Genomic DNA, 25,988 nt, shown 5'->3' with positions numbered 1-25,988 from the left:
CAAGTACGATGTTCAAATTCTTATATTTTACGCACATGACGACGCTGTGTTGATGATGAGAGGGTCCATTCTCCATTCTCATTCACTATTACAATGGATCTGTTCTCTAAACACGAACACACACGCACACACGCACACACACTCGCACACAACTCAACGCACTCTGGCTTAACTTGGTAATTAAAGTGTGATTTCTCGCTTTCGCGGAGAGAAGCATTTTTTAGAGCAAACAAAGATCACTTACACAGGCACCAATCGCGGTCGGTGGCGATGTGGTGTCCCATTCGTCCTATTCCTATACACACTATCTCTCTCTCTCTCTCACTTCCTCCTTTTTCCCCACGGTAGATTAGCAGTTCGCTCTACAGGACCCTGCAACAACCGACTTGCTGTGGTGAGAAGAAGAAAGAAGGTCCTTTGCTTTCATTCTAAATCTAATGAAATGAGTCAATAGCACCGCACAACACGTTGGTGGTGTGGCTGGTGTGTATGTGCTCTCTCTCTACTATCACTAAATAATGCTAATTAAAAATTGGCTGCTCAATTTACAAACCGCGATGCGTTTGTTATCCACTCCTGTCCTGCTCGATTCGATACTTATTAAGTAATCGTCCACCTACGAGGACCATCTATTACCTTACTATTGCCTACTGTCCTAGATTCACACTTTCTTCGCGCCTTAGTAGCACACACACACCTAACGCGTTAACAACACAATAAAGGAAGTATGGAAGAAAGAAGAAGAAGAAGAAGAAGAAGCAAAAACCGACCCCTAAATGTAATGCACAATAATAATGAATTTTAAACACTAAAAACAATGATAAAATTAAAACCATCTTAACTTTCCCCCCCCATTCGAAGGAAAGGTTCCCCAGAAATGCCTTCTCGCTTCACATGGGATCACAATAAGGGACGTGTGTGTGTGTATCTGTGCATAAGGATGGGAGAGACTGAGGGCCTTTGTACGTTGTCAGCAGAAGCTCGTCTGCCTTCCTCTCTCGGTATTTTCTCAGTAGGCCGAGCTTAAAAGAACTGTGTCACTGAAATAAAATAGGAGTAACAAAATAGAAAAAAACGAAGGAATAATGAACAGAACAACCGGAAACGGAGTCCCAATGGCAGCGCGCTTCTTCTCCTTAGTTATTGCCGGCGCTGGCACTGTTCAGTTTGGCTTGCTTCTTGTTTTCTCGCTCCCGGCGGCGAAGCTTCTTGCGCCTGCGATCGATACTGGCCAGCTCGGCTTTGATCGAGTTGTACGTTTTGCGCAGCTCCTGGATCTTTTTCTTAATTATCACTATCCGCTGATTGCTGTTCAGGGATGGATCTGCGCAGGAAGGAAAAGGAAGGGCATGATTATCAAAAAACCAATGTACCACACAGCATACATGCTTTGCACCGACTTACCTAAATTGACCAGAAAATTGTACTGACAGGGACGCCCCGTTTTGCTACCGACAAAGATCAACGTCGACGAGGACGATCGATGGAATGCCGCTATAGTGTCGGAATTATCCTCACTATCTGTCGCTGTGATAGAATAAGAGATAGAAGGTCAATTCTGTTCAAAATACGCCCCCCCCCCCCCCCTTTTGACAAACTTACCATTGCTTGTAGTAAGACCTCTTTGACTACGGCCATAACCACTGCCACTGTTGGAACCATTGTTTGCACTTCCGTAGCCGCCCAGGCTGGTGTTGACCGTTCGCCGGCGTTTGAGCGTTGGCTCTTCGCTCGGCTTCCGCTGGCGCCGTTTCTTCACCGGTGACAACGATTCGTGATCGTGTGCTAAAATAGAATCACCCAAAAAAGTGTCATTAAAACTGAGCGCCATTATCATCTCATCAACTACGCTACTTACTCTCATCCTGGCTAACGGAATCCCTCGGAGAGCTGTTTGGCGTGTCGACAGTGGACTCAACTCCGCTGGTGTTTATTTTGTTCCTCAATGCTTGCTGTTGTTGTTGCTGCTGTTGTTGCTGCTGCTGCTGCTGCAAATTGGAAGCGTAAGCACCCGCTGCACCACTCTGGCTGGTGCTACTGATCGTGGTATTGCCACCGATTGTTATCGTTACTACCGGTGGTTCTAGATCCATCGGAACCGGTTTCAGATCGGTGGCTGTTTGAATGTTTTGCGGTGGAAGGAAGGACGATGAGGAAGAAGATGTTGAGGTCGGAACCAACGGTGGCTCGGCGTACACCTTACGCCCGACCGTGGACGGTGGCAATCGATCCTGGTCCTTGGGCGCCGGTGAGCCCGGTATCGTTTCCTCACAGAGAAGCAACGAGAGTGATTCATTGTTGGGCGCCTGGGCTTGGGATTGAGCATTGTGCTGCTCCTGTTTTGGAGATTGCGTGGTGGAGGATGCTACCGGGTCGCCTGATGCCGTTGAAGTTATCACGGACGTTGATGCTGGAACAGCGCTGCTATCTTGAAGCTTCTGAGCTGTGGCGGCGGCGTCCTTACGACTTTCTGCATCACGCTGCACCGATGATTGCTGCTGCTGTTGTTCGTGTACTTTGTGCATCAAGTACTCCTCGGAGCTCATGCCACGGCCGGGCGTATTCATCTGTATGATTGTCTCCAGTAGGCTCTGCTTTGCACCGCCCGATGTCTTCTTTTCCACCGTCGTTGCAGGTGCAGATACGCCAGACAGTGGTTTCACGGGTTCTTCCTTCGTTTGGGACGGCGTGTCCGGTGTTATTGTGGTTGTTGTTGTTGTGGTTGGTGCTCGGTCTTGTTTCAGGATCAGCTTCTCCTTATCCGCAACAGCGGCAACGGCAGCTGCTGACGCTGCGGAAGCCATTTCGTGCGTGATGGAGGAGGAGGAGGATGAGGAGGCAGCAGTAGACCGTGGCCTCTCTTCAAACAGCTCCTTTTTGGCTGATATCACCGACGATGGCACGGGCTGCTTGCTGTCGTAATGCACTATCACCGCTGTCGTGCTGGGCATGACGGCGGATGTGCTGCCGGTTAGTGCTGCCGGTGGAGGATGTGCCGCCGGGACAGCTGGCACGGGATCACCGCTACCTTGCGATTCTGCGTCCTCAATGATTAACCGATTATCAGAATCGTTACTGTCCGTAGATTCATCGTCGTGTGCGAACCTGGGATCCGGATCCAGTTTTCGAAGCGTTTCAGTTAGATCATTACTGCGTGATGTGGGGATTTGTTCAAGCGTGTGCAACTTATGACCGCCGCCAGTGTTGGTGGGGGTGGGGGTGGTAGTGCTCACGCTGCTGCTGGATGGTGGTGTTTGCGGTGGATGGCTCGTCTTTGGATCGGTGGTACTGATCGGCGCAGATTTTACTATTGAATTGTGCGATTCTTCCGGTTCCTTCTTCATGCCAAGAGTCGTACTTGTTTCGTGGGATTTTGCCGAACTTAGCACCTCATTGCTCAAATATCCCGTATTAGGCGGGGGAGCGCTAACCGTCACCGATGACGTGTAGGACGATATGGTGGTGGCAATGCTACCTCCAATGCTGCCTATAGCTTCCGACTTGATCGCTGGATGTGGTGCGGACGCGAAGGACATTGGCGTACCACTTTCCATCGCCGGTGAGGACAGCAGCCCGCTGTTCATAATCGATTTCGGTGTGCTCGGGAGAGAGTGGTGATGCATCACGCTAGACATATACTTCGGGAACTCTGGCTTTTCCGATTTTATCGCTTGCTGCTGCTGTTGGCTTAAAGCCTTCAGCACCTTGTCCGCAATGGACGGCGGTTTCTTCACGGTCGGTGCGTCGAACTCAAAGTTCATATCGTTAAAGTATTTCTTACAATTTTCCAATGTCGGCTCCTCCTTCGGACTGTCGTCGCCGGCTTTCGCAAGCAGCACCGACGTGGACGGTCCCTTGCCGTGTGGATAAAGCGCCGAAGAGATGGACCGATCGCCCACTCCACCACTGCCAGCTGACGAGGCTGAAATAACTGGCGTAAAGATGCCAGGAGTTGTCGTTGCTGGCAATGGCGGCGGCGTGGGTTTGGTTTCGATTTCGTCCTGCGATTTAAACGTTTCCTCCTTCGCTCCCAGCGGACCGGGCGTGACCAGATTAAAGCTGGGCGATTTTCGTAGCACATCGAACGTTGAGTCACTCTTTACGGGGGTTTGCACAAAGGCCGTCGTTAGCCCGACTGGAGAGCAGGTAGTAACAACCGGTGGACCGGTCGGTGTCGCTGCTACCTTTACGGTCGACTTTTCTTTAAGTGCTTCTGCCGAATATATCGGTGTGCGATGCAATTCCGTACTTGGCGCTGCGGATTCGGCCTCGACCGGAAGTTTCTGCTCCTTTTCCTCCTTTTCCTTTGTCTCGCGGCGTAGCAAACCGCCTGCCCCTTTCGGTGATTTGTTTTCCAACCCTGCCGGCGGTTCCGGCTTCATAGGTGACGGTTTCTTTGCTCGCTTTGTGGCCGGACTGTAGCCACCCGTTCCGAAGCCGGTCGTGTCCAATGGATCCGGCAGCGACGAAGCTGCCATTGATTTACGTTGCAATGGTTTCTTCCTCTTTTCGTCCGTCGCGGTGGAAGATGCTGCGGATGGTGTTAGCGACAGTGAGCTGACAACCTCGGCAGGTGGAACGTCCGATACGAGCTTTCGTGGAACTGTTGCTCCGCCGCCGGCGGTCCCGCTGGCACTTCCCACACCGCCAAGAGCACCGCTTCCCGTATCCTGATCGTCGTACTCGTCCTCAAACTCATACACGTCGGAAATCTTTTCATCCATCCGGTTCGCGGTCGACTCAAAGATCGACTTGATCGATAGGGCTTCCTTGCTGAGCAGCTTGTTCTGGGCCGGCGTTAGCGTCGACGAGGAAAAGTGTTTCTTCTCACCCAGCAAACCGCCACCTCCATGCTTCGGTGTCGCCGGTGCTGCGGAAAGTGCAGATTGTGCGGAAGCAGTGTTTGATGGTGACGAAAATGCGGACGATCCTTCCCGTCCAAGGATGAATTTCCTCTCCATGCCTGTCCCGGTCGGTCCCGTGCCGGAGTATTGCAAGCTGCCTTGCTTTTTATCGCCACGCAACGATCCAAAGCTGGTGATCGTTGGCGTTTGAACGCTTGCTGGCCCGCCGGTCGATGTTGCAGGTTTACCTTCATCTGGTGCTGCCGTCGACTGTGTTGCTGTCGAGGGAGATGACTTGGGTGACTTTATTGCTCGCGTACCCATTCCGGCCGCCATGATTACACTTTGGGAAGACGCAATCGTTGATTCCTCTTTGCTATTATTGCTAGCCGTAGCCGATGGGGACGCTCCAAAGCTTGCTTTTACCGGTGTCAGTGAAGAAGTGCCGGATGTTCGACTGGCTGTAGAAGAGGGAGACGTCATAACTGCTCCAACAGCTGGTTTATCCTCCTCCTTTTGTCCCGTTTTCGTACGCGCTGGTAGGGAAGGAGACATCCCCACCGTCTGAGGGGTTGGGTGTGGAAGATTTTTCTGAGGCGATTCCTGCACGGATTCTTTCGGTGCTGCCGCGTTCGGTTGTATTATCAGCTCATTTTCCGAGCTCGCATCGCGCACTGTACAAAATGCCATCTTTTCAGAATTGGCAATGATCGTTGCAGCTGTACCGTACGTCTTGACTGGAGGTTTGCCGGGCGTCGCTGAAGCAGAGGCTGCCTTTTCAGTGCCCGCTCCACCCTCAGCTAGTTCCTTTTTGCTGCTTGCAGCAGCTGCCTTCTCCAGCGAGGCGGCCTTTGCGTCCGCTGCCTTGTTAGCTACCGTGATGAGTGGCTCGGTGGAAGAGGAATCATCGCGTTCCACGCTGGGTGGTGGAGAGGATGATATCTTTGGGCTCAGTACAAGCCCAGCAGCCAGCGGAGTTTCGGCCGTATCCGAATCGACCATCGTTGTGATCGGGGAGCTAGAGAACGCTTTGTTCGAAGACTGCGATGAATCTTCTTCACTGAGCGTTTCCGATTCGGACGACTTTTCCGGTTCATCGTCCTCCTCGGTGACGGTCGATTCTTCCTCTTTGATCGGTACTGCTGCGGCTAGCTCTTTCTTGATCGTTGCCAGTGGTGTGTTCGAGCTGGAAACAGACTCCTTCACCTCGGCTGTCGACAGCAGATTCGGCTCCTGCTTCGGTATGAGATGCTTCGGAACGTCCGTGATGGAGGACGATGAGTTGGGGCCACCCTCGGCTGCGCCGGCCGTGGTCGTCGTAGTTGTGGTTGTGTCTGAGGCCGGTGAACCGGGTGACTTCAGCTCCTTGAAACCCTTCAGTTCGGAACGTATCTAAAATGAGCAACCAATAGCGGAAACAGTGGAAATAGAGGATCGAACGGAATGATTAGAGAAAAGATCAAAAACATATAAATAATGGAAGTAGAAAAACGAAAGCAGTACCCAAAATGTGATGTTGACGTAAACGAAGCACAACCCCGGCAACAATACAACAAAAGAAGGATGGGATGTATATAAACAGACGGAGAGAGAAAGAGAGAGAGAGAGAGAAAGAGAAGAGAGGATTGTCCCCTGGTTAGTAAAGATCTGGATCGAGCGGTTAAATGCAGCGCAGTATGGTAGGAAATTACTTGATTGAGATCATAGTCACGACCACCACCAACACCGCCAACACCAACACCAACACCACCACCACCAACACCCTTGGATGCTCCGTTGGAAAACTCGTCCGATATGGCCGCGGCATCGGACGACGAACCGGCCTCGGCCGTTGTACTTACTTTCGTGCTCGTCGACGAGATGGAAATCGACGAGTTGGACGAGGTGGTCGACGAGGTGCTGTTGGTGGTGCATTTTTTCAGCATCGGCTCGTCCGAATCGGTGTCGCTGGTGTTATCCGGATCGGTCGGAACGGACAGGGAGGACGAAATGTCCGTGTTGTTGGACGTGCGCCGACCGGCAGCGGCGGCAGACGCGGAAAGGGACGAACCCGTAGCTGCCGAAGAGCCGCCCCGTGTGAGCGGCCTTCGGTTGGACGGAGTGGCGGGTGATTTATTCCGCCCCACATTGGGGGTCGTCGAACGAGGCGTAGAATTTCCGCCCGGACCACTGCTCTGTTCGCCTTTCGAGTTGCCGCGGCTACGCTTGCCGATCTTCGGGGTTTTATCACCCGCAGTGAGTGTGGAGCCAGCATTGGACGACGATGCTTGTTTCGTCGATGGCCCGCCCGCCGTCGGCGTATTGCCAGAAGATTTGCCCTTCTTTGTTTTGCTATTGGTCAGATTCTCCGCAATACGTTCTTTGCGAACCCATTCATCGTACCTAAAATTGGAAGGAAAATGGTTAATAATGCGAAGATAAAAGGGGACACGGAATGGCCCTACTTACCTCGTGTTCCACCCAGTATAGTGTACCAGATAGATAGGGTTTCCTTCCTGTTTGGCGATCTCGATCACCTTCGCTTCGTACGTCACCTTCTGCTCGTCGTAGTACACCTTGAGCTTGTCGCCTACTTCGATCGGGAAATCGGGAACAGTTCCCCCTGACACTGCACTTCCTGGACTAATGCTCCTCCCACCGCCTGACCCAGGACCGGATCCGTTTCCACTACTTCCGCCACCACCACCACCACCACCTCCGCCACTTCCACTATTCGGAGGACCACCATCTTCCTTCCTACTGCTCGCGGGATGTTTCTCCTGCTTTACGTTGCTGCCGGCACCTCCCGTACTTGCACTACTGCCCCCCGTTGCGGTGGTTTCTCGTTCGTCCTTCTTGGAGTCCACGGAGTCAGCATCCTTCCGTTTGCGGCCACGTTTCTCCACAACCGTCGTTTCAGCAGGCTTTGCTTTCCCGCCAAGCTGCTTCTCCTTCTTAGCCGACGCGGGTGTTACACTTTCCTCCTTTTTGCTACCACCGGACGACCCACTGCTCTCACCGCCTCCTCCTTTGCCAACCGATTTCTCCTTGTCGCGTTCCTTCTCTTTCTCTTCGAACTTGTCCACCAGTGCTTTCACCTTGCCGCCGCCTGCTTTTCGCTTGGTGCTGCTCGGTCTCAGTACAGCACTTTCTGCCGCGCTCGATTCACTCGTATTTCCCGACTCCTCTACCGCCGAGTTGGATGCTTCCGTAGCTGCTGCTGCTGCTGCTGCCGATGCAGCTGCTGAGGCCGCCGCTGCCGCAGCTGCTGCTGCTGCTGCTGCTGAGGAACTGCTTGCCTTCGCGGATGCATCAGCCGCCGCCACCGAAGCTGCTTTCTCCTTCGCCGTCAGTAGCTTTTCCTTTTCCGGTAGCTTCGGTGACTGAACCGAGCTGGCCCGCACCAGACTGCGCCCCTTCGTGCGACTAGTCTTTGGATGCGGCACCATCGTACAGCCAAGCTTTCGGTTGAACTCTTCAAACGAAAAAAGAAACTTTTTGTACGCTTGTTTCACCAAATTCGTAATGCTCGCCGTGGCAGGCGAAAAGCCCAACCGGAGGGCAATCTGTTTCCACTGGTTTTGACTCGTAACACGATTGTAACCGTGCAGCTTCTGTACCGCACGAAACAATCGGTACAGGTCGACGTCCCGGTTCGTGATCGATGGCGCTTTGTTCAGAGGCGTTCCACGATCGTCCATAAACTTGTACAGCTGCGCTACAAAGTGATCCTTCTCCTCGGTAGGCTCATCGTCCGAGCTGTCCGTCTCCAGCTCCTGATCGGAGTCGCTACAGCTGCCGGAAGTGCCGAACAGTGCCTCCCGGTCCCAGTGCGGTGGAAGTACATCATTGTCCATGTACTCAATCGCCGCCGAGACGGCCGCTGCTTCCGACTTGTTCACACTGTCACGGGTAAACTCGGTCGCTTCCTTCTTCGGGACCGTGTAGTAACGGCCATCCTTGAACGAGCGCACCAAGTATTCGTCCTTCACCCGAATCCGCACCGTGTCCTGGGCAGTGGGAGCCACCACCAGCCCGGGGAACCAGTTCTCTTTCGGATTCTTCTTCTTGTTGTCGCTCGTTTCCACGCACACCACTTTCCCGATGTTCTCTTCCTTGTCGCTCGCGTTCGAGCGCGAGTGGGTGGTCGGTTCGTCTTCCTCGTCCGAACTTTCGTCGGGCAGAAGGTGTCGCGATCTGGGAAAAAAGGAAGAGAAATTAGTACCACACTATTCAGCATCCAGCATTATCCCCACTTTCTTAACGGTGCTCTCACCTGCGTCCCCTTCGTCCACCGATGACCGGGTTTCCGAAATGCTCCGGATGCGTTAGCGGCAGCTGATCCAGCGTTTCACTTTCGTTAAAGTGCCGTCCGCTCTTCAAGCACAGCGCACTACGCCGGAGCGTCGTAATGTCGCCGTCATCGAACACCACCGTGTACTGCGAGCAATCCTGGATTTTGGTCAGCGTCGCCTCCACGTACTCCTTCCGCTCCGGATGCTTCACCTCGACCGTCGCACCCACCCGCAGTGCGCCCTTGATCTGATCGTCCGAGACGACGCCAGACCCGAGGCCCTGCTGTTTGTACGCGACCTTGCATTTGATGTTGCGCACGACCTTGCGTACCTTGGCCTCGCAGAACGCCCCCTTGTATTTGGCGCTAACCTCCGTTCCTACAGTCAAATAAGGGGGATCGTCCACTTGCTGGAAGAGAGGTGCAGAAGCACACACAAAAAAAACATGCACACGTTCAGACACGAACTTTCTTTTGCACTCGTCATCGCTATCCCTACCACCTTCATCTCCATACATGGCATGGGGAGGTGGGAGGCGGACGATGCGTCTTACCTGCATCTTTTGGAGGAAATAGCGCTCAAAACTCAAATTATCGCTGACAATCGCCACTTTTACGCGTTCACTGATAAGCTGGCCAGGTGCATATTATGATACTTCTCCGCTGCTTCTCCTCCCCGCCTGCTGCTAATGATGCTTTCCACTTGGATCGCACAGCAACACCACCGTTACCACCACTACCGCCACCACCACCAATGTTGACCTGTTGGCGTGCCCTTCCCGTCACACTGCCGCAGACGGACGATTGCTCTGCTCTCTTCGCGGGCGAGACTACGGGACGCGTAATTGCGTCTGTCGGAGATGTTGGCTTTGGAAGTGTGTCACCCACGATTTATGCACTCGTCCCACCGGCTACTCCCTGCACACTTGCACACGCGCTAAACCTATCATCACACAAGCGGATTGCGGTTGGGTACGCGCGAAAAAAGGTTCGGGGTTAACCACAACACCTCTTTTTCGGTTGCGTAGCATCAAAACAGTATCAACCTTTCCCAGAAATTTGTGCCTCGCAAAGATGGAAGATTTTGACAGAAGCTTCGTTCAGAAAGGAAAGCTCGGCGGTGGCTTCGTTGAATATAAAAGCGCGCTCTGTTTTTCGCACACCACTGTGCGGTATGTGCGCGTGTTCAAAATAATGGCGATTCTATACGTTTTATTCTACTTTGAGCAGGAAATAAATTATCTATGTAGTGGATTGTTTTTGCTTCTCAATTTATCGAAGAAAAGGATACATAAAACAGTGATCTGGAGATTTGCAAACAAAATAAAAGCTCAAAACTGCATGCGGGCGGTCCCACTGTGCCGCGCTGTCAACTGTGCGAGATGGATTGTCAAAGTTTAAAATCCAGAACCAAACTGCCATCACAAACCTCGGGCAAACGGTCGCCATTGAACTCGCTCGCTGGGGGCTTCCCTTGCGTTCCCTTGGATTGCAATCGACAATTTTCTTGCAACCTCTACACAGTAAACACTAAAAAGGGTGAGGAAGTTGGTTAAAGTGAACCAGCAAGTGGACACAGTGTGCGATTCGAGGTAGTGTGCCGTTTTGTGTTGTGTTGCGCAAACACTCGCTGCGATGGACGCCAGCAACGGAACTAGCGAACGGAACCAATCAAACAATGCGAACAAACCGAAATCTAACCAGAATGTGCAGGTTTACGTTCGCGTCCGGTGAGTATGAGCGGGTTATTGACGGGCCATCCGCTTTCGGCATACTTTCCCCATTAGCACAACTTTGACAACTGTATTTACCCACATTCCAGCCCAACAAATGCCCGGGAGAAGTTGATACGTTCGCAGGAGGTGGTGGAGGTGGTTTCAAACAGGGAGCTGCAGCTAAAATCGAACTACACCGATTCGCGAACGTCGAAAAAGTTCACCTTCGATCGGGCCTTTGCACCGAACTCGAAGCAGCATGAGGTGTACCAGGCGGTGGTGGCACCGTACATCGAGGAGGTGCTGTCCGGGTTCAACTGTACCGTGTTTGCGTACGGTCAGACGGGCACGGGGAAAACACACACCATGGTCGGGGAGGAGGAGCAGAATCTGAGTGCGGCCTGGGAAGATGACACACAGACGGGCATCATACCGCGCGCCGTGAACCATCTGTTCGACGAGCTGCGGATGACGGAGCTGGAGTTTTCGATGCGAATATCGTACCTCGAGCTGTACAATGAGGAACTGTGCGATCTGCTGTCGACCGACGACACGATCAAGATACGCATCTTTGACGATGTGCAGAAGAAGGGCTCGGTGATTGTGCAAGGGTTGGAGGAGATACCGGTGCACAGCAAGGATGACGTGTACAAGCTGCTGGCGAAGGGTCAGGAACGGCGCAAGACGGCCTCGACGCTGATGAATGCCCAGTCGTCCCGCTCGCATACCATCTTCTCCATCATCGTGCACATCAAGGAGAATGGCATCGACGGTGAGGAAATGCTGAAAATTGGTAAGCTAAATCTGGTAGATTTGGCCGGTAGCGAAAACATCTCAAAGGCGGGCAATGAGAAGGGCATTCGAACGCGCGAAACGGTCAACATTAACCAGTCATTGCTGACGCTCGGCCGTGTGATTACGGCACTAGTGGAGAAAACGCCCCACATACCGTATCGTGAGTCGAAGCTTACACGCCTACTGCAGGAGTCGCTCGGAGGGCGCACGAAAACATCGATCATAGCGACCGTTTCGCCCGGTAACAAGGATTTCGAGGAAACGCTCAGCACGCTCGAGTATGCGCATCGGGCGAAGAACATTCAAAACAAACCGGAAGCGAACCAGAAACTGTCCAAGAAAACGGTCATCAAGGAGTACACGGAGGAGATTGATCGGTTGAAGCGTGACCTGATGGCAGCACGGGACAAGAACGGCATCTATCTGGCGGAGGAAACGTACAACGAGATGGTCTACAAATCGGAAGCGGCCACAAAGGAGCTGAACGACAAGCTGGCACTGATCAAAGCGCTGAAGGAGGATTTGGCAAGGAAGGAGGCGATCTTCAATGAGGTGGCGTGCAGCTTGGCCGAACGGGAGGAACAGTTGCGCCGTACGGCGGATGATTTGGGCCAAACACGGGCGGAGCTGTCGAATACGAAGAAAAATCTTTCGAAAACCAAGCGAAGGTACGTGGAGAAGAAGGTGATACTCGAGCATCATCTCAAGACGGAGCAGATGCTGACGGGCCAGGCCAAGGAGCTGATCAACGTCGTTGAATCGGTGACGGAAGACACGAATGGGTTGCATGTAAGAGAATTGGCAGTTTTCATGCTGATGGACGCTCTAGAAAAGATCGATTATTATTGTTTTTTGTTGCAGGATACGGTGGATCGTCGTAGAGAGCTCGATAGCAGGAATAAGAGCGCTACGGAGCAGTTTGTCGATCGTGTGCGCCATCGCATTGGCACTATACAAGATGATGTGAGCAAAATGGCGGAAGAGTGCAATAGGCTCACGATGGACATGAACGTTGGCTGGGGTAAGAATAACGTACGACAGCATTAGCATTATTGTAACATTTGTCACAATTTTACAGAGAGCTACAACAAGCAACAAGAAGCGGCTTACATCGAAACGAAGACACATCTTTCGACGCTGGAAACCGTGAGCCACAGCCTACTGCAACAGAATGCATCTCTCGTGGGCGCGTTTAAAGCATCGATGGATGGAAAAATGGAAGCACGACGTGATGAGGTCATCCAGTTTTTGGAACAGGTAGAACAATCGCGCCTAGCCTTGATGGAAACGTTTACCAGCACGATGGAAAAGCTAAAGCTTGGTATTCGCACCACGATAGATGCACAGCACGAGCAGGTGCAGGCACAGTTCGAACGAATGATCACGCACGGTCAAGCGCGCGAATCAAAGTGTGCCGAGTTTTGTCAAACCTTCACGGGACAGCTGGCCGAGCTCGATTCGATTACGTCCACCTTCGAACGAAATCACACCGTTCTGCAAGACTACGTCGCACAATCGGAGCAGAAAAAGCAAAACGAGCTGAAAGCGACGAAAAAATTTGAGGCGAAAGTAAGTTGCCTGCTGGCAGAGTTCGTGCAGCAAATGACAGCTTCCAGTCAGCAGCAGACGGAGCTTTCTCGCGTAGTAGTACGCGTTTCCGACGAACTGGTTAGCCAAGGCACGAAAGCTACCAAACAGTTGCAAACGATTCGCTCGTCGATCGACGAAAAGAAGGCCAAGGTACAGGAATCAACTGCGGAATGGGACAGCCAAGCGCAAGAGTGTGCTGCGTTGGTGCAACAGCACCAAAGAAAGGCAGTAGAAGAGCTGGCGAGTGTGGATCTGTCCGTGGCTGAAGTGAGTAATGCGACCCTTGCCAGTACGATCGAACAACAGCGTACGCGAGCGTCTACAGCGCAGGAAGAGACTCGTGCGTGTGTCGTAGAATTTGCGCAACAGTTCGACAAACAGAATGGAAACTTTGGACAGGCGCAGGAAGAAGGCATTGGCCGAGCGATGGGCAGTCTGCAGGTGCAGCAGCAAGCACGTGCACAGTTCGGTAGTGCCAACTGTGGTCATACGCAACGTATCGGACAAACGGTGGAATCGTTCGAACGGCGGGCCAACGAGGAACAGTTGGCTGAGCTGCAGAATGACTTCGAACGGTTCCACGAGAAGGATTTAACGTTCTACCAATCGTCGGGCAAAACGCCGATCCGGAAGAAGGTTCAGTACCCGCGGGATATTGCAATGACTTCACCGGATGAGCGCATTTTGCGGCGGTTCTGGCGCGAGCGCGGTGCCACCGAGGTGGATCTGTCCACAACGATCTGTGAGGTAAGGTGGCGGAGCAAAACAAAGGTTTACGATGGAAGTGCTAGATGATTAAACAATTTTTAATGAAATTTAAAGGATATGGAAGAGATCTGTCCGCTCGAGAGGAGCATTACAAACATTAAAGCTCCTGAAATCCGCAACTCGACGCCCTTGATGCAGCGATCCAACATGCTCAACCTGGACGAGGAAAGGCAACACTTCAAGGAGTTGCAGATATCAAACATCGGCTCAAAGGTAAATAAAGGGATTTGCTAACTCTCTCCTGTAACATTCTAACAAAATGCAACTACCCTTTGCAGATCAATTCCGTGCAAATGCTCGAAGAAAGTGTTGAAGAAAACAAGGAAAACAACGAGCTCATCAATGGAGACATTCCACAGCACAAACAGGAGAATGGCATAAAGATAAGTCCACAGCTCGAGCAGGCGAGTTCCATCACCATCTCACCCTGACGTTTGGTAATTTGACCCATCATGCCCTCCCCCTCCTAATCTGTTTCCCACTGTGCGTGTTCGATACACCGTGTGGGAAGTGTTTGCAATTGTCTTGACGACCAGTGAGGTGTTGCTTCGGAAGCAGACACCCGCCACTGAATGGTTCCGAAAGGTACGAAACGGTACAACCAGATTTTATCGCTAAAGTTAACAAAAGCGCGGTGAGTAAAATGCAGCATTAATATATGTATAGATAACGCGCCATAATTTTTAAACATTTACTATAACTACCTGTATCAAAAAGTACGTTGAACATGGGAACATCTCTCTGTTGTATGTGTGTTTGTTTGCTTGTGCTTTTTCCTTTAACAATAATCTTTACACACACACAGCAGCAGCATTTTTAACGAAACTGTGTAAGAGATCTTACTAAAAAAAATAAAACTCAAACTCTCAAAATGTCTTTCTTTTGCAAAGAAAACTCACACAGCAGCACAGCTTGTTTGCGATACTTTTTATCGTTATTTCGCGCGTGTTTTTTGTTATCATTCCTTTCACTTTATTTCGTTTGAAATCGTTTATGTGTTGTGTAGTTTATGTGTTCCATCCGAACTGATTCTGTGGTTAATTACTGAAGATGGTTTTTGCATCTTTTATGAGTGATTTATTCGAGACATAACCTTTAGACAGCATTCGTTGTAGAAATTAAATCCGATTGTAATCCGTTGATACGTTGGTTTAAAAATGGCTCACGATCTTGTTCTTCCCTATTAAGAGATTATAAATCATACTAGTCTCGTTTCGACGTACTTTATGCAGATGTGTGCACATATTATGTTCCGTTTCTTATTATGGCTATGTGCAGGGTACGGCTTTCTCTTCTCCTTCTGTTTGGCGTGTGCTCACTTTATTGCTAGAGTTGTGCTCAGTTTGCTTGGGAAACTCCTATCATATCATATGTATATGTTATATGTACGCTGTTCGCTCGAATCGAACGAATTGTTCGAGTAAGAAAGTCATAGTACAAAGTGTAGTGTAGTGCACACGCTGCTGCTGTCCCATTACAAAAAGAAAAATACGACTTCTTCCCCAGTCAATGATTTAACAAACAGACCAGACCCCGAGACCGGCCGGCATTTTCGGCCACACTCGTCCCCATCGCGATACTACAAAAATGTCCTTCCTTAAACAAATTAAATCATACAGCTGCTGACTAGAGAATAATTTCTTTGTTTTTATTGTGATCACATTTGAAAAAAGAAAAGCAGAGACAATACCGCAATTCGTTTCATTCGGCCCCCCCATTCTCCCTCAATCGCTCTCTCGCCCCCACTCGGTATCTCAAATTTGCATCCGGCAGAGAACAGAAGAGGCTGACAGAGAATCCTTTCCGTTGCTAAACGTAAAAATAAGTAAAAATAATGATGACGCTAAAAACGATAATGATCGAGATAATAATAGTTCATCTAATCGAAACTTCCATGTTCCTCCATTCCCTGTTCGCTTAATAGCAGTTTGGTTCGTTGTTGATCATCATCGTTTGTGCTGCTCAATTTCGTATTAAAATATATCAAACCAATAATCCGTATCCGTATTTTTTGCGTGTGCTCTAGTGTGCTAGTGTGCTCAGTTCGCGCCTGTCTTGCTGCTTTTGCGTGAAACACCGAATGAAACCATATAACCATTTCCGTTGCTTTCGATTTCGTCCTCTTCCGCGTGTTTCGATTCGTTTTCAAAGGGGTAGGAGTCTGGCTGGGGAGGAGGGCAGGGGGGAGGAAAACGTATTCCTCATTACGTTCTGTTTTGGTATAAAATTCGACAGAGCGAGACTCGAACTCGACTTTCCTCGTTTAGTGTGTTGCATTGCTGGTTGTGTTGCATGAAGAATCTATCTCTCTCTCTCTCACTCGCTCTATTGCGCTTTCTGTATCCATGCATCGTTACGGGCTGAAGGGAACTGAGATCAGTTAGCCGGACGCAGTATTTCGTGGTGGTTGTGGTGGTACTGGTGATGGCCACCTTACTCCTGCTTCAGTCCATTGGCAGTGGGCTGTGCGGCAGCTGCTAGGGCCGCTTCTCGTCGACTTGCCTGTGTGTGTGAGAGAGAGAGAGCGATCGATATTAATTGCTTGTGCTTTGTTTGAAGGCTTCTGAATATTCCTTATACCTGATACCATATCACTAGCCTACCGATCAGCATGAAGGTGAAGACGAGCGCCGGGCCGGATCGTTCGAACGGATCGCTTACCATGTAGTGCGAGTAGACGGCCAGGAACATCAACAGCAGGAGCGTTATGTTGGCCGCATTTTTTATTTTATCTGTGTTTTTATGGAAAAGAAACACGCGTTATTATTTTACATACTTTAAATCCAACGGTTTATGGAACAATCGTTCGATTTCAATGCTATGACTCAAACCAGAACAGCCATATGGCTGGCCATCTGAACTGCTTGAAACCGTTAGTCTGCGAATGGAAAACAACGTTCCTCTTCCCACTAATCTGTATCTTTTTCACTGATAGTCCATAAGTTTTCCATCTCCCCAGACCCCCGCATTGATCGATTCCAAGCGTTTGTTTTTGTTGTTTTTAGTTTCTCTCTCGCTCTCTCTCTATCTTTCGTTGTACTACTCACGGCTAGGAATGAGCACCATGGCCAACCCGCACAGCACCTCCAGTCCGCCGACCGATCGCCGGTACCATTTCGAGGGTATTTTGAACTCCAGCAGTGTCGAGAGGGGAAACACTTTCGCATACTTGACGTAGTTCTTGCGCTGTAACGAAAATCATAAATATATACTGTAGGTTAGTGGCGGGGTGTAACCGGGGGGAAGGGAAGGGTACCGATGCTCTCTCTATGTACATTCGCAGAAAACAATTGGGCAAGTTATTTTCGGTAGTTTTCGTCCCGTGTGTTGGGTGGTCTATAAGGAACGGGTGATTAAGAGGTATATAAGAGAAAAAAAATTCATTTTAACAGATTTATACTATTTTGATGGAAGTAAAAGGTTGATTGTAAAGGCAAAAGGCATTGAAAACTGGAAGGAACTAGAAGGAATTGAACATATTCTTATAGAACTACGGTTGACAGTACTTTGAGTGAAAGTGTTATGAGCAGATTATACACTAATAACAGATACTTTACATTCAAAGCGTCTATTATGTTCATAAATGGCATATATCTCCACATAAATGATCATAACCAGCAGCCGTAACTAATAGTTACCAATCAACAGCTCGTTAGGGGAATGAATACTCCACTGTTTACTAAATTTCCACTAACCATCTCTCATAAACACACACGTGGTTGTGTGGTCGCTAATTGGTCCAACCGAGCAAACCCACACCCGATGAATCCTCTTCATCTTCTTCACCTACTTTACAAGAAGGGCATCCTCCTTTACATATTTACCCCTTAAAGATCGTCTGATGAGATCGTTAATGTACGTTGAGTTTAATGTTTACACACCCCCCCGAACGACCTTGTGCATCCTGTCCACTACGGAGGTATGGTAAAACATGCATTTGGCGCAGGACAAGCCACAGGTCGTAGGAAGTGCAGTGACTAGGAACGATCTTGGAAAGTTACTACGAAGGTGTGACGAAGACGTTGATGATGATCCGTGATCTACCTTAAGGTCGTTCCCTTTAAGCCGCGGAAGGTCACCAAACGGATACAACGTAGGATGGTGTAAAAATAGTATTAGTGTCATACACACATAGGCCGCCCATAATATGACCACCGATATGGGGGTTAGCCAGCTAGCTCTAAGGGCGGCAGCATCAAGGGAGTGTGGTTTTTCATTTTATGGCGACATCAAAAACGGCGCACGTGTTGTTGGGTTTGTTTGTTTGTTCGAATCTCTCTTAGACTCTCCTTTTTCTCGCACCTCTTAATGATTAGGGGTAAATGAGGTGTCGAACAAACAGAGATGAAGATGGAAATCATTAACATCGCGATCATCAACGAAAGAGAGAGAATGAGCGAAATTTCATACTTCATGTAGTCCGGGTAATGTAAATAATATCGGGCATGATTTAAGACCATGCTCTAAAGCTGCCTCAGTTTGACGTGCGTTGTGCGGGAAGTAAATAAATATCGTCGGCACAACTTCTTTTGCACAAAAAAAAGGCCGCACGTGCGCACGGTAATGGAGACGCCCGGTGGTTGATGGAGTTGTTGCGCTACTCTCGCTCGCCCGGATGGTTGTCAAGGAAACGGCAAAACAGCACGGAATGGATCTCCTCTGCTCAGTCTCACTCTGCCGTGCGGCAACAGCTACAATCGATGAGCAAACGATCCTGTCGATCATCGCCTGGCCGCAGCAGAACAATTGACGCAAGTATGTAACGTTCAAGACATCAAACGCTGTGTAAAGCGAGCCGGCAAGACATTCCAATGGTTAATGGTGGTGTGGGAAAATGGAGCAAATCAAGCCGTACACATTTGAGTGGCTGTCTATGTATGTGTGTGTGTGTGTGTGTGTGTGTGTGTGTTTGTGGGTTATTCCCGTTGACGTAGATTCGTAGAACGACGATTGTCTACAGATGTTGCAGTAACGCTCATACTACTCTTGACCATGAATGAGAAGACGTGATCGTGCGTCCGCTGACTCGATCTCAATTGATGTCTTAACCTTAAGCGAAACTAATCTCCCCACTTCAAAAGGGGTTAAGTTTAGTGCTTTTTAAACGAATCACAAACCTGCGGAGCAGTATTCGAGAATTGAGTCCGCTCTTTCTCCCCCTTTTTTATAGAAGATAAAAATATCATCAAATAAATGATGAAGACAGTGCAACATAATTGCGCTATTGCGTGCCAAAACAACAGGCAGCATCGCATGTTAGTGTGCTGCTAATCAGTGGCATCGCATTCGTTGCGTGTTTATGTTCTAAACCGTCGTTCCCATTGCCGACGATCATCCGCGCATCACCGAGACACAACGGATGACAACCATTGACCCAACGGCGCATCAACACCAACACCACGACAGTGGTACGAAAAATCCAGGGAAACTGTCGCGTTTATTTTTAATAGAATGCCCCCTTCCGCCTCGTCGGCTTCCGCCCCTTGCCTTTTGGCCACGTTTCGCTTTGACGGTCATAGGTTCACCTCAGCCTCTGTTCTCTCTCTCTCTTTTGCTCGTTTCTGGTGCTCCCACCAGTGTCAGATCGAATATCTGTGTGGTTAATCTGGTTTGTACGAGTATGAGGTTCAGCAACCGATCATCACAACGGAGGAGGGGAGGAGACGACGGTCAGCAGCGGCGGGTTGCACCTACACAGCGACGGACGCCATCCGCATTAATACTGTGTGCTGAAGTCGATCGGTCATCGCTTGAGGAATTTGAGCAGCGGCAAAAGGAATGCACTCAGGTTAGGGTCAACGGGTTTTTTTCTACAAAAAATGGGCCTCTAAAATGGAGTGGTTGTAATGTGTACTAAAAAGTGTACTACTAGGTGACAACTGTTATTAGTACAACGCGATCTCATTCTTTGATCACTCAAAACGAGTGCCTAGTGTAAAGAATTGTGCGCAGGCTTTTCGGTAAATCAATGTACCTACAAAACATTGACGGACTATATCAAATCGACGCACCCGAGAGAGAGAGAGAGAACTAACAGAGAGCAGGAAGGACACAGCAGGGAAAAACGATGTAACAACAGCAACAACAAGACAGAACCAAACAGCCACACACTCTGTCGTTCCTATTTATACTTCGACCCAGGATCGACCCGCAGCGCCTGTCTGCCTGCCTGACTGACTGCCTGCTGATGGTGGTGTGGTTCTTCAAGTTCAAGCGGTTCTTCTCTCCCATGGCCACACGCCATTACGGTTTGGCAATGGCCGCGCATCTTCGTCTTTGAGCTGTCGGGTTTGTGCACCCGTTCGCTCTCTCTCTCCTTTTCTCTCTCCCGCACTCACGCAATCACTCTAGCCCAGTGTTTACTTTGATTGATCGATGGTTATATCCCGTCGATAACTCACCGGAACGGCGCTTGTTACGATCGTGTTGCGTGTGTGTGTGCGTGTCGGTATCTCAGTATCTGTCTGTGTGTGTGTGCTTAAATAATTACGAATCCATCCGGGGAATCCTCATTAATGCCATTCTTTTCTTCACCTAACTATTTGTTTATCGTTAACCGGTCCCAATCTGGGAGCTACTAGTGTGATCATCGGAGTGGTGTAGTGTGTAGTAGTGGCACGGTCGTTGTAAGCGCGGCAGCGCGAATCTTTGTTTATAAATATCGGTCACTTTTGGGTTGGAAGATCTATGACCGGCTTCAGCTTCGATTCTATTTCCAATCATTGGCGACCATTGTCTTTTGCGGAGACAGGTCGATACCGACCGAATAACACTGTGCGCCACTCGCACGTACGTGTGGTTGTGCTGTTTTTCGGTGCGAAGGGAGCGAGACGTTGCATAATATGCTCAAGTTTCCCCTCTTTTGCTTTGACGCATTCTGCGCCGCTGTGACTGTGTATTTACCTGTGTGTAGTACACGCCCGTTGCGGTATCACCAGGATCAAGTACGTCGATCGATCGAAATAAACGATCCTTGAAGTCAATCATAAATCGTGAATCGGGGGGAGGGGGGGGGGGGTTTGAACTCTCCAAACGAAGATCACGAAGATCACGTTTCAGCATGTTCTCCATCGACTAACTCTTACCCTGATCGATCACGTTTCAGCTAACAACGTCATCGGCCCCTTTGCTCTTAAAAATGATCGCACAAAACAGGGAAAGCGAATTGCAATCGCTATAAATCATCGTCCGAATCGACCTATTATAGATTGCAGTGAGGGGGTACGAAACCGATCGATCGATCGATCGTTGGGGAAGCGAAGAACCGCATGAGGCGCAAATCGTGTGTTTTGGCCTCAGTTCATGTTGCCTACTTGCCATTATTTTTTTTCTGCCATATTAGTTCGTTTTAGGTGGGAACCATATTTTTACCCCAAAATTCTATCTCGGTTATTGGATCTGCGGCGGAAAAACAACCGAGAAGACAGAAAGAGAGAGAAAGAGAGGAAAAAAATATGGTAAATGGATGGTTGATGTGGTTGCAAAACACGCCACGGCACACGTGGTTGGGATGGGATAGGGAGGATGATTAACGGAACGAAATCGGTGACTGTCTCTCTCTCTCTCTCTCTCTCTCTCTCTCTCTCTCTTTCTCTCTCTTTCTCTCTCGAGCAGCTGCATAATTGAAACGCTTTCATGAATAATCGAATGATGCAAGCGACGGTGATCTACGGTGCAACTTTTACACACTCACACTGACATCTCCATCTCCACAACAGAACGGGGTGTTTATGTCTCTCGTATGCACGTGTGTGGCCTTAATGGGCTTTCGATTTAATGAGTTATCGATTACGCGCGGGAAAGGTAATTTTCAGCCGGAAAATGACATTTTAATTGCAGCGTGTGTCGGCTTACACAAGCCACTACCAAACGAGGACATGTTACCAGAAAATCATTATTTATTGCTGTATTTTTCCTTTGGAAAATAATGTGATTACATTTTTTTGCATATTTTTTTTGATATGATTACATTTTTAGAACAATAGCGCAATGATTTCACGCTCATTCAACTAAATCGCACCAAAGACACAGCGATCTTTGCGATCTTCAAGGTGCGCATTTGTGCAGTGAAGCCGTGTTATTTTATTCTTGCCGGCCACACATTGCACACATGAAGGTGTTCGGAAATGAGGCAAAAATGAAACAAGTGTAGAAATAGCCCGCCCATTGTATACCCCGCCCCCCCCCTGGGGGGCAAGTTCATAGTGCACACAGTGCCAAAGTGGATTGTTCCTCTTGCGACCGACCGCCATTACGACATGTTGTTGTACAAGGCGTTTAATAACGTTAGAGGCCTTTTCGCTCATTGATGAACGGACGGAACCAGGAAAAAAGGTACCACTGCCTGCTGCTAAATTACGACGAGGAGTGTTTATGTTTTAGTCAAAATATCACCCCCAAAAAAATACTGAATGTAAGATCCCCAAAGAAGAGATCACACACGACGATACACGCTGGCGTGCGAGAGAGCGAGCAAGATACGCGGCAAGAAAACCGAGATGGCAAAGAAAGCAAATCAAAACAAAATAACACAAAATTAAACCAAATTTTGTGCTGTTCAGGCAACAGCAAGAAGACAAGCAAAAAGACATTTCGTATGCGAGGGATCGAGTGGGGGACTCGAATGTGCCACCGAGAGGTCCACTGCTCCTTTCACTTCATGACAGGACACGTCCCTTAGGGGACGCGGATCTGGCGAGAGCGTGGAGGTGCGTGGCGTGGTGGTGGTCCTATGTGGGCCACTTTCCGAGTGGTTTTCACCCTTCCCATCCCCTATCGCTCTCGCCTCGCATGTGTTGTTTACGCTTACGCGCCTAGTCTCTGGCGGGTTTCTAGCGTTCAGCGGGGAAAGTCGGTGGAAAAGCAGCGACGAGGCCGCAGAACAAAATGTAGCAAAATTCGCTCCGATTGCTATTTTAATAAGTGGGTTCACCATCACCACCACCTCATGAGTAAAAATGAAGGGTGCTACAGTGAGTGACAGAAAGGGTTGTGGTTGCCACTGCACTACCGCCGACAGTTGAGCGTGTGGCAAAGGGAGTTGCTTGTTTTGTGTCTTAAATTAGTCATTAATCATTAAATTAGTCAATAAATTTGTAATTGTTATTATTTTTCAATGTGAAGCTTGTAACAACGCTGTCGCTCTTGTTTGACACGCACTGTAAATGCTGAGTTTTCAAAAAAAAGGGGCATCACAGTATGCAACCAGCTCTCTATAGCCGTGCGAATGCATATCATTAATTTCGAGAGCAACAATACCACTTTTTCGGGGGGAAACGTGTCGGGGGCCGAAGTGTGTGTGTGTGTATTATAAAACGGACAACCGTGGGTTCATTTTACCTACATGTACGTGTATTTGGGGTAGAAAAAACGACACAATACCCGGTTTTCACTCGGTCGGCGCGGAAAAGGATAAAGCGCATCAAGATCATGTGAGAGCATGATGCTGACAGCCTCAAATAAATTTTAAGGAGATTAAAGGGAGAAGCAGAGAATGAGGGAGGTGTTTTATCCATAGAGGTGGATTATTTTATAGTCAGACTCATAATTGGAGTGTAGAACACCAGTTCTCTTTAGTACAAGAAGACGAAATCTAGTTAGCCGCATGAAGACTGTGCTGGTTGCTATGGCGTTGCTGCCAGGATGAAAACCCGAGGACCACTCTTCAGTGCAGAGGGATGCATTATTAATTCTAGAGACGTCTTCATCCCCCTCTCTCTCTCTCCCTCGTGGAGAAGAAACACCTACCAAGTCCCGATGCAGGTCCTTGCTGATGTGTGGCGATATCTTCATGATGCCGATGAATATGAAGAACAGCCCGAGCAGTATCGAGAGGCTCCTCAGCACCAGCGAGGACATCTTTTGCGTGTTTTGCGTAATTTTGACGGCTTTTAACGGTACCGGCAGGGGGGGAGGGAAGGATGAACTATCAGAACAGCGCTAAGCTTGCTGGGCAAGCAATGCTTTCCGTGTCACTTCGGTGAGGGGCGTTTTCTTTAGACACACAAACGCACACACAAACACGCACTGAATTGCACACACAGCTTCAATCAACGCAATTGCTCTTTTTTTGTTGTTGCTTCAAATGGCTTCACTTATTAGAACACTGGCACAGGAAAATGCTTCTATTAACCATCAATAAACACACACAAATTGATCTGGGGCGCTACACAAAACACTCAAACGCCCAATTCGCAGGCAGAAAAGATGCTGTGGAGACACAAAAACGGATCTTAGTAGACCGTGAGAAGCACAACAACCGCATACAACCGACCACCGCGACGGAAGCGACGTGTTATCCGTACCTTTTGCACAGCGAGAAGCCACGGGACACACTACCAATCAATAACCGACGACGAGAAAAAGCGCGATGGCCGATGATGCTGGCTGGCTGACAGGCTGGCCGTTTGATGTTGACGGTCCTGGTCCTGGAAAATTGGTTCTACCAGAACAGAGCGAGACAGTGTGTGAGCGCTTCCGTCGGGATGCGCACGCGTTCAAACGCTTTGTGGTGGTAGTGGTGTGTGCGTTAAGTATAAGGATGTGTAGGGTCCAGGGTGCCACAGGACGAACCAACTGTCATTGACCGACCGACGGAGGAGCCTTCGGCTGCCTACGCTGCGTACACGCACACTGGAAACGCGCCGGAACTGTCAAAACCGGTCCCGAAGGTGGCAGTTCTTAGTACAACAGTTTCACACGAAACTGTTTCCGGGCACCTGTTGATGTGTGGTTTTCGTTTTCATTCGCATTCGCCAATCGATGCCAAAAACGCGGCGACTATTCTATTCTGGTACGATTTTGAAAATCTATTGCTTCATCATTGTTGCAACGGTGCCTTGTATCCTCCCTTTTTTTTGCTATGAGCGTACGCACGCGCTACACACGCACACACACACTTACACACACTTACACACGCACGCACGTACACACACACACACAATACACACGCGCGCGGGGACACATTTGCAATCCGCTACCGCGCTGCTATTTTCTGCTCGCTTTCGCGCTCTTTGTCGTTCGTCGTCGGTTCGTGTGGTGGTCGGTGCTCTGCTGATGTGGCCCCGCGGGCTGATGCTTTTCGTCTGGGAGATTCGAAATTTCGCGCTGCTCCTCGGCCACTGCTGCTTGGCGTGCCTGTCATTTGATTCGGTCAAATGTGCCAAACCTCGGCGATACACTCTCACTCTCTTGCAAGTGTCTCTCCTGGTTTCTCTCTCGCTCTCCGTTATTTGTGTTTATTTTTGAACCATGCTGCCTTCTGTTCGGTTGCGCTTGTTTTGATGTGCCGTTGCGGTTTTGAATTGGAGGCTCAACGTGCTGACAGAGTTGGGGCGTACCCGTGAACAAGGAGCTTATCAATGGGTGGCTACATTCTATAAGCGAAGGCTTGATAAGTAACAACTTTCAGTGCTGGGTCAAGCTTTGCAGGAGTTGGCCATTCCACGTGTTGGACTGATTTAAAAAAGGTCCTAAAAGGCTTTTCTTTCACCATCGCAAATGTTTTCCCAATTGCATACCTTTAGGCGACTAGAAGATCACGGTGAATTTGAACAGATTGGAATAACTATTTAATAAAAGTCCATTCAACAGCTGATTAATTCATACTATTTATATCATATAATGGATTTCAGAAATAAAAGGACTAAAAACCTGCATTTAAATAAATATTACTTTACCTTTGTGCTACATGCAGAGCACCCACCGTGCAGAGAGAGCGAAATCGTGGTTCGTGTCTCCGCAATACAAACGCTTCAACATCAACGTCGGTTTGTGTCTCCGCTAACCAGAGGGTAATTTCTCTCTGCGGGATATTATAAACGCCTTTACCACTCGTTCTTTCCACTTACGCCTATTAACAAATACACAAACTCTACCGCTTTTTATTATTAAAATCTAACTTAAAACGCATTTATTTGTGTTTTTCGTTTGCTTCCCACGCATTACATTCATATTACATCGTTTCTCGCCCAGCCCCTCCCATCCTCCTCCTCCGTTCGTTCG

General features: G+C 49.2%; 3 protein-coding genes across 10 annotated transcripts; 1 reads left to right on the top strand and 2 right to left on the bottom strand.

Moving 5' to 3' along the window:
- Positions 1–4: 4 nt before the first annotated feature.
- LOC120895702 (serine-rich adhesin for platelets) lies at positions 5–10,192 on the bottom strand. Of its 4 annotated transcripts, none has more exons than XM_040299258.1 (8): positions 9,672–10,192; positions 9,100–9,527; positions 7,293–9,020; positions 6,536–7,226; positions 1,859–6,236; positions 1,603–1,785; positions 1,405–1,527; positions 5–1,324 (listed from the first exon to the last, which is right to left on the bottom strand). In XM_040299258.1, exons 1-8 carry the CDS (start codon positions 9,675–9,677, stop codon positions 1,137–1,139), a joined length of 7,725 nt encoding a protein of 2,574 aa, XP_040155192.1. In that variant the 5' UTR covers positions 9,678–10,192; the 3' UTR covers positions 5–1,136. The 4 variants fall into 4 exon arrangements, with proteins under 4 accessions (XP_040155192.1, XP_040155193.1, XP_040155194.1 ...); XM_040299259.1 differs by having other exon boundaries at positions 1,859–6,218; XM_040299260.1 differs by having other exon boundaries at positions 6,686–7,226.
- A 334-nt stretch (positions 10,193–10,526) lies between these two features.
- On the top strand, positions 10,527–14,861 carry LOC120893708 (kinesin-like protein Klp61F). Its single transcript, XM_040295754.1, has 6 exons — positions 10,527–10,847; positions 10,940–12,416; positions 12,489–12,648; positions 12,706–13,964; positions 14,040–14,198; positions 14,264–14,861. The coding sequence occupies exons 1-6, from the start codon at positions 10,753–10,755 to the stop codon at positions 14,414–14,416; spliced, it is 3,303 nt and encodes a 1,100-aa protein (XP_040151688.1). The 5' UTR covers positions 10,527–10,752; the 3' UTR covers positions 14,417–14,861.
- Positions 14,862–15,608: 747 nt separating this feature from the next.
- LOC120893709 (transmembrane protein 35A) lies at positions 15,609–25,083 on the bottom strand. 5 transcript variants are annotated; one of them, XM_040295756.1, is made up of 6 exons: positions 24,888–25,083; positions 24,290–24,426; positions 23,733–24,194; positions 17,033–17,171; positions 16,566–16,717; positions 15,609–16,487 (listed from the first exon to the last, which is right to left on the bottom strand). In XM_040295756.1, exons 3-6 carry the CDS (start codon positions 23,841–23,843, stop codon positions 16,419–16,421), a joined length of 471 nt encoding a protein of 156 aa, XP_040151690.1. In that variant the 5' UTR covers positions 23,844–24,194; positions 24,290–24,426; positions 24,888–25,083; the 3' UTR covers positions 15,609–16,418. The 5 variants fall into 5 exon arrangements, with proteins under 5 accessions (XP_040151690.1, XP_040151692.1, XP_040151689.1 ...); XM_040295758.1 differs by having other exon boundaries at positions 24,898–25,083; XM_040295755.1 differs by having other exon boundaries at positions 24,290–25,083.
- Between the last annotated feature and the right edge of the window lie 905 nt (positions 25,084–25,988).

The sequence above is a fragment of the Anopheles arabiensis genome, chromosome 2 (assembly GCF_016920715.1).
Source record: "Anopheles arabiensis isolate DONGOLA chromosome 2, AaraD3, whole genome shotgun sequence".
NCBI lineage: Eukaryota > Metazoa > Arthropoda > Insecta > Diptera > Culicidae > Anopheles > Anopheles arabiensis.
The sequence above is the reverse complement of the archived record's forward strand: the minus strand, read 5'-3'. Positions and strand labels throughout refer to the sequence as shown.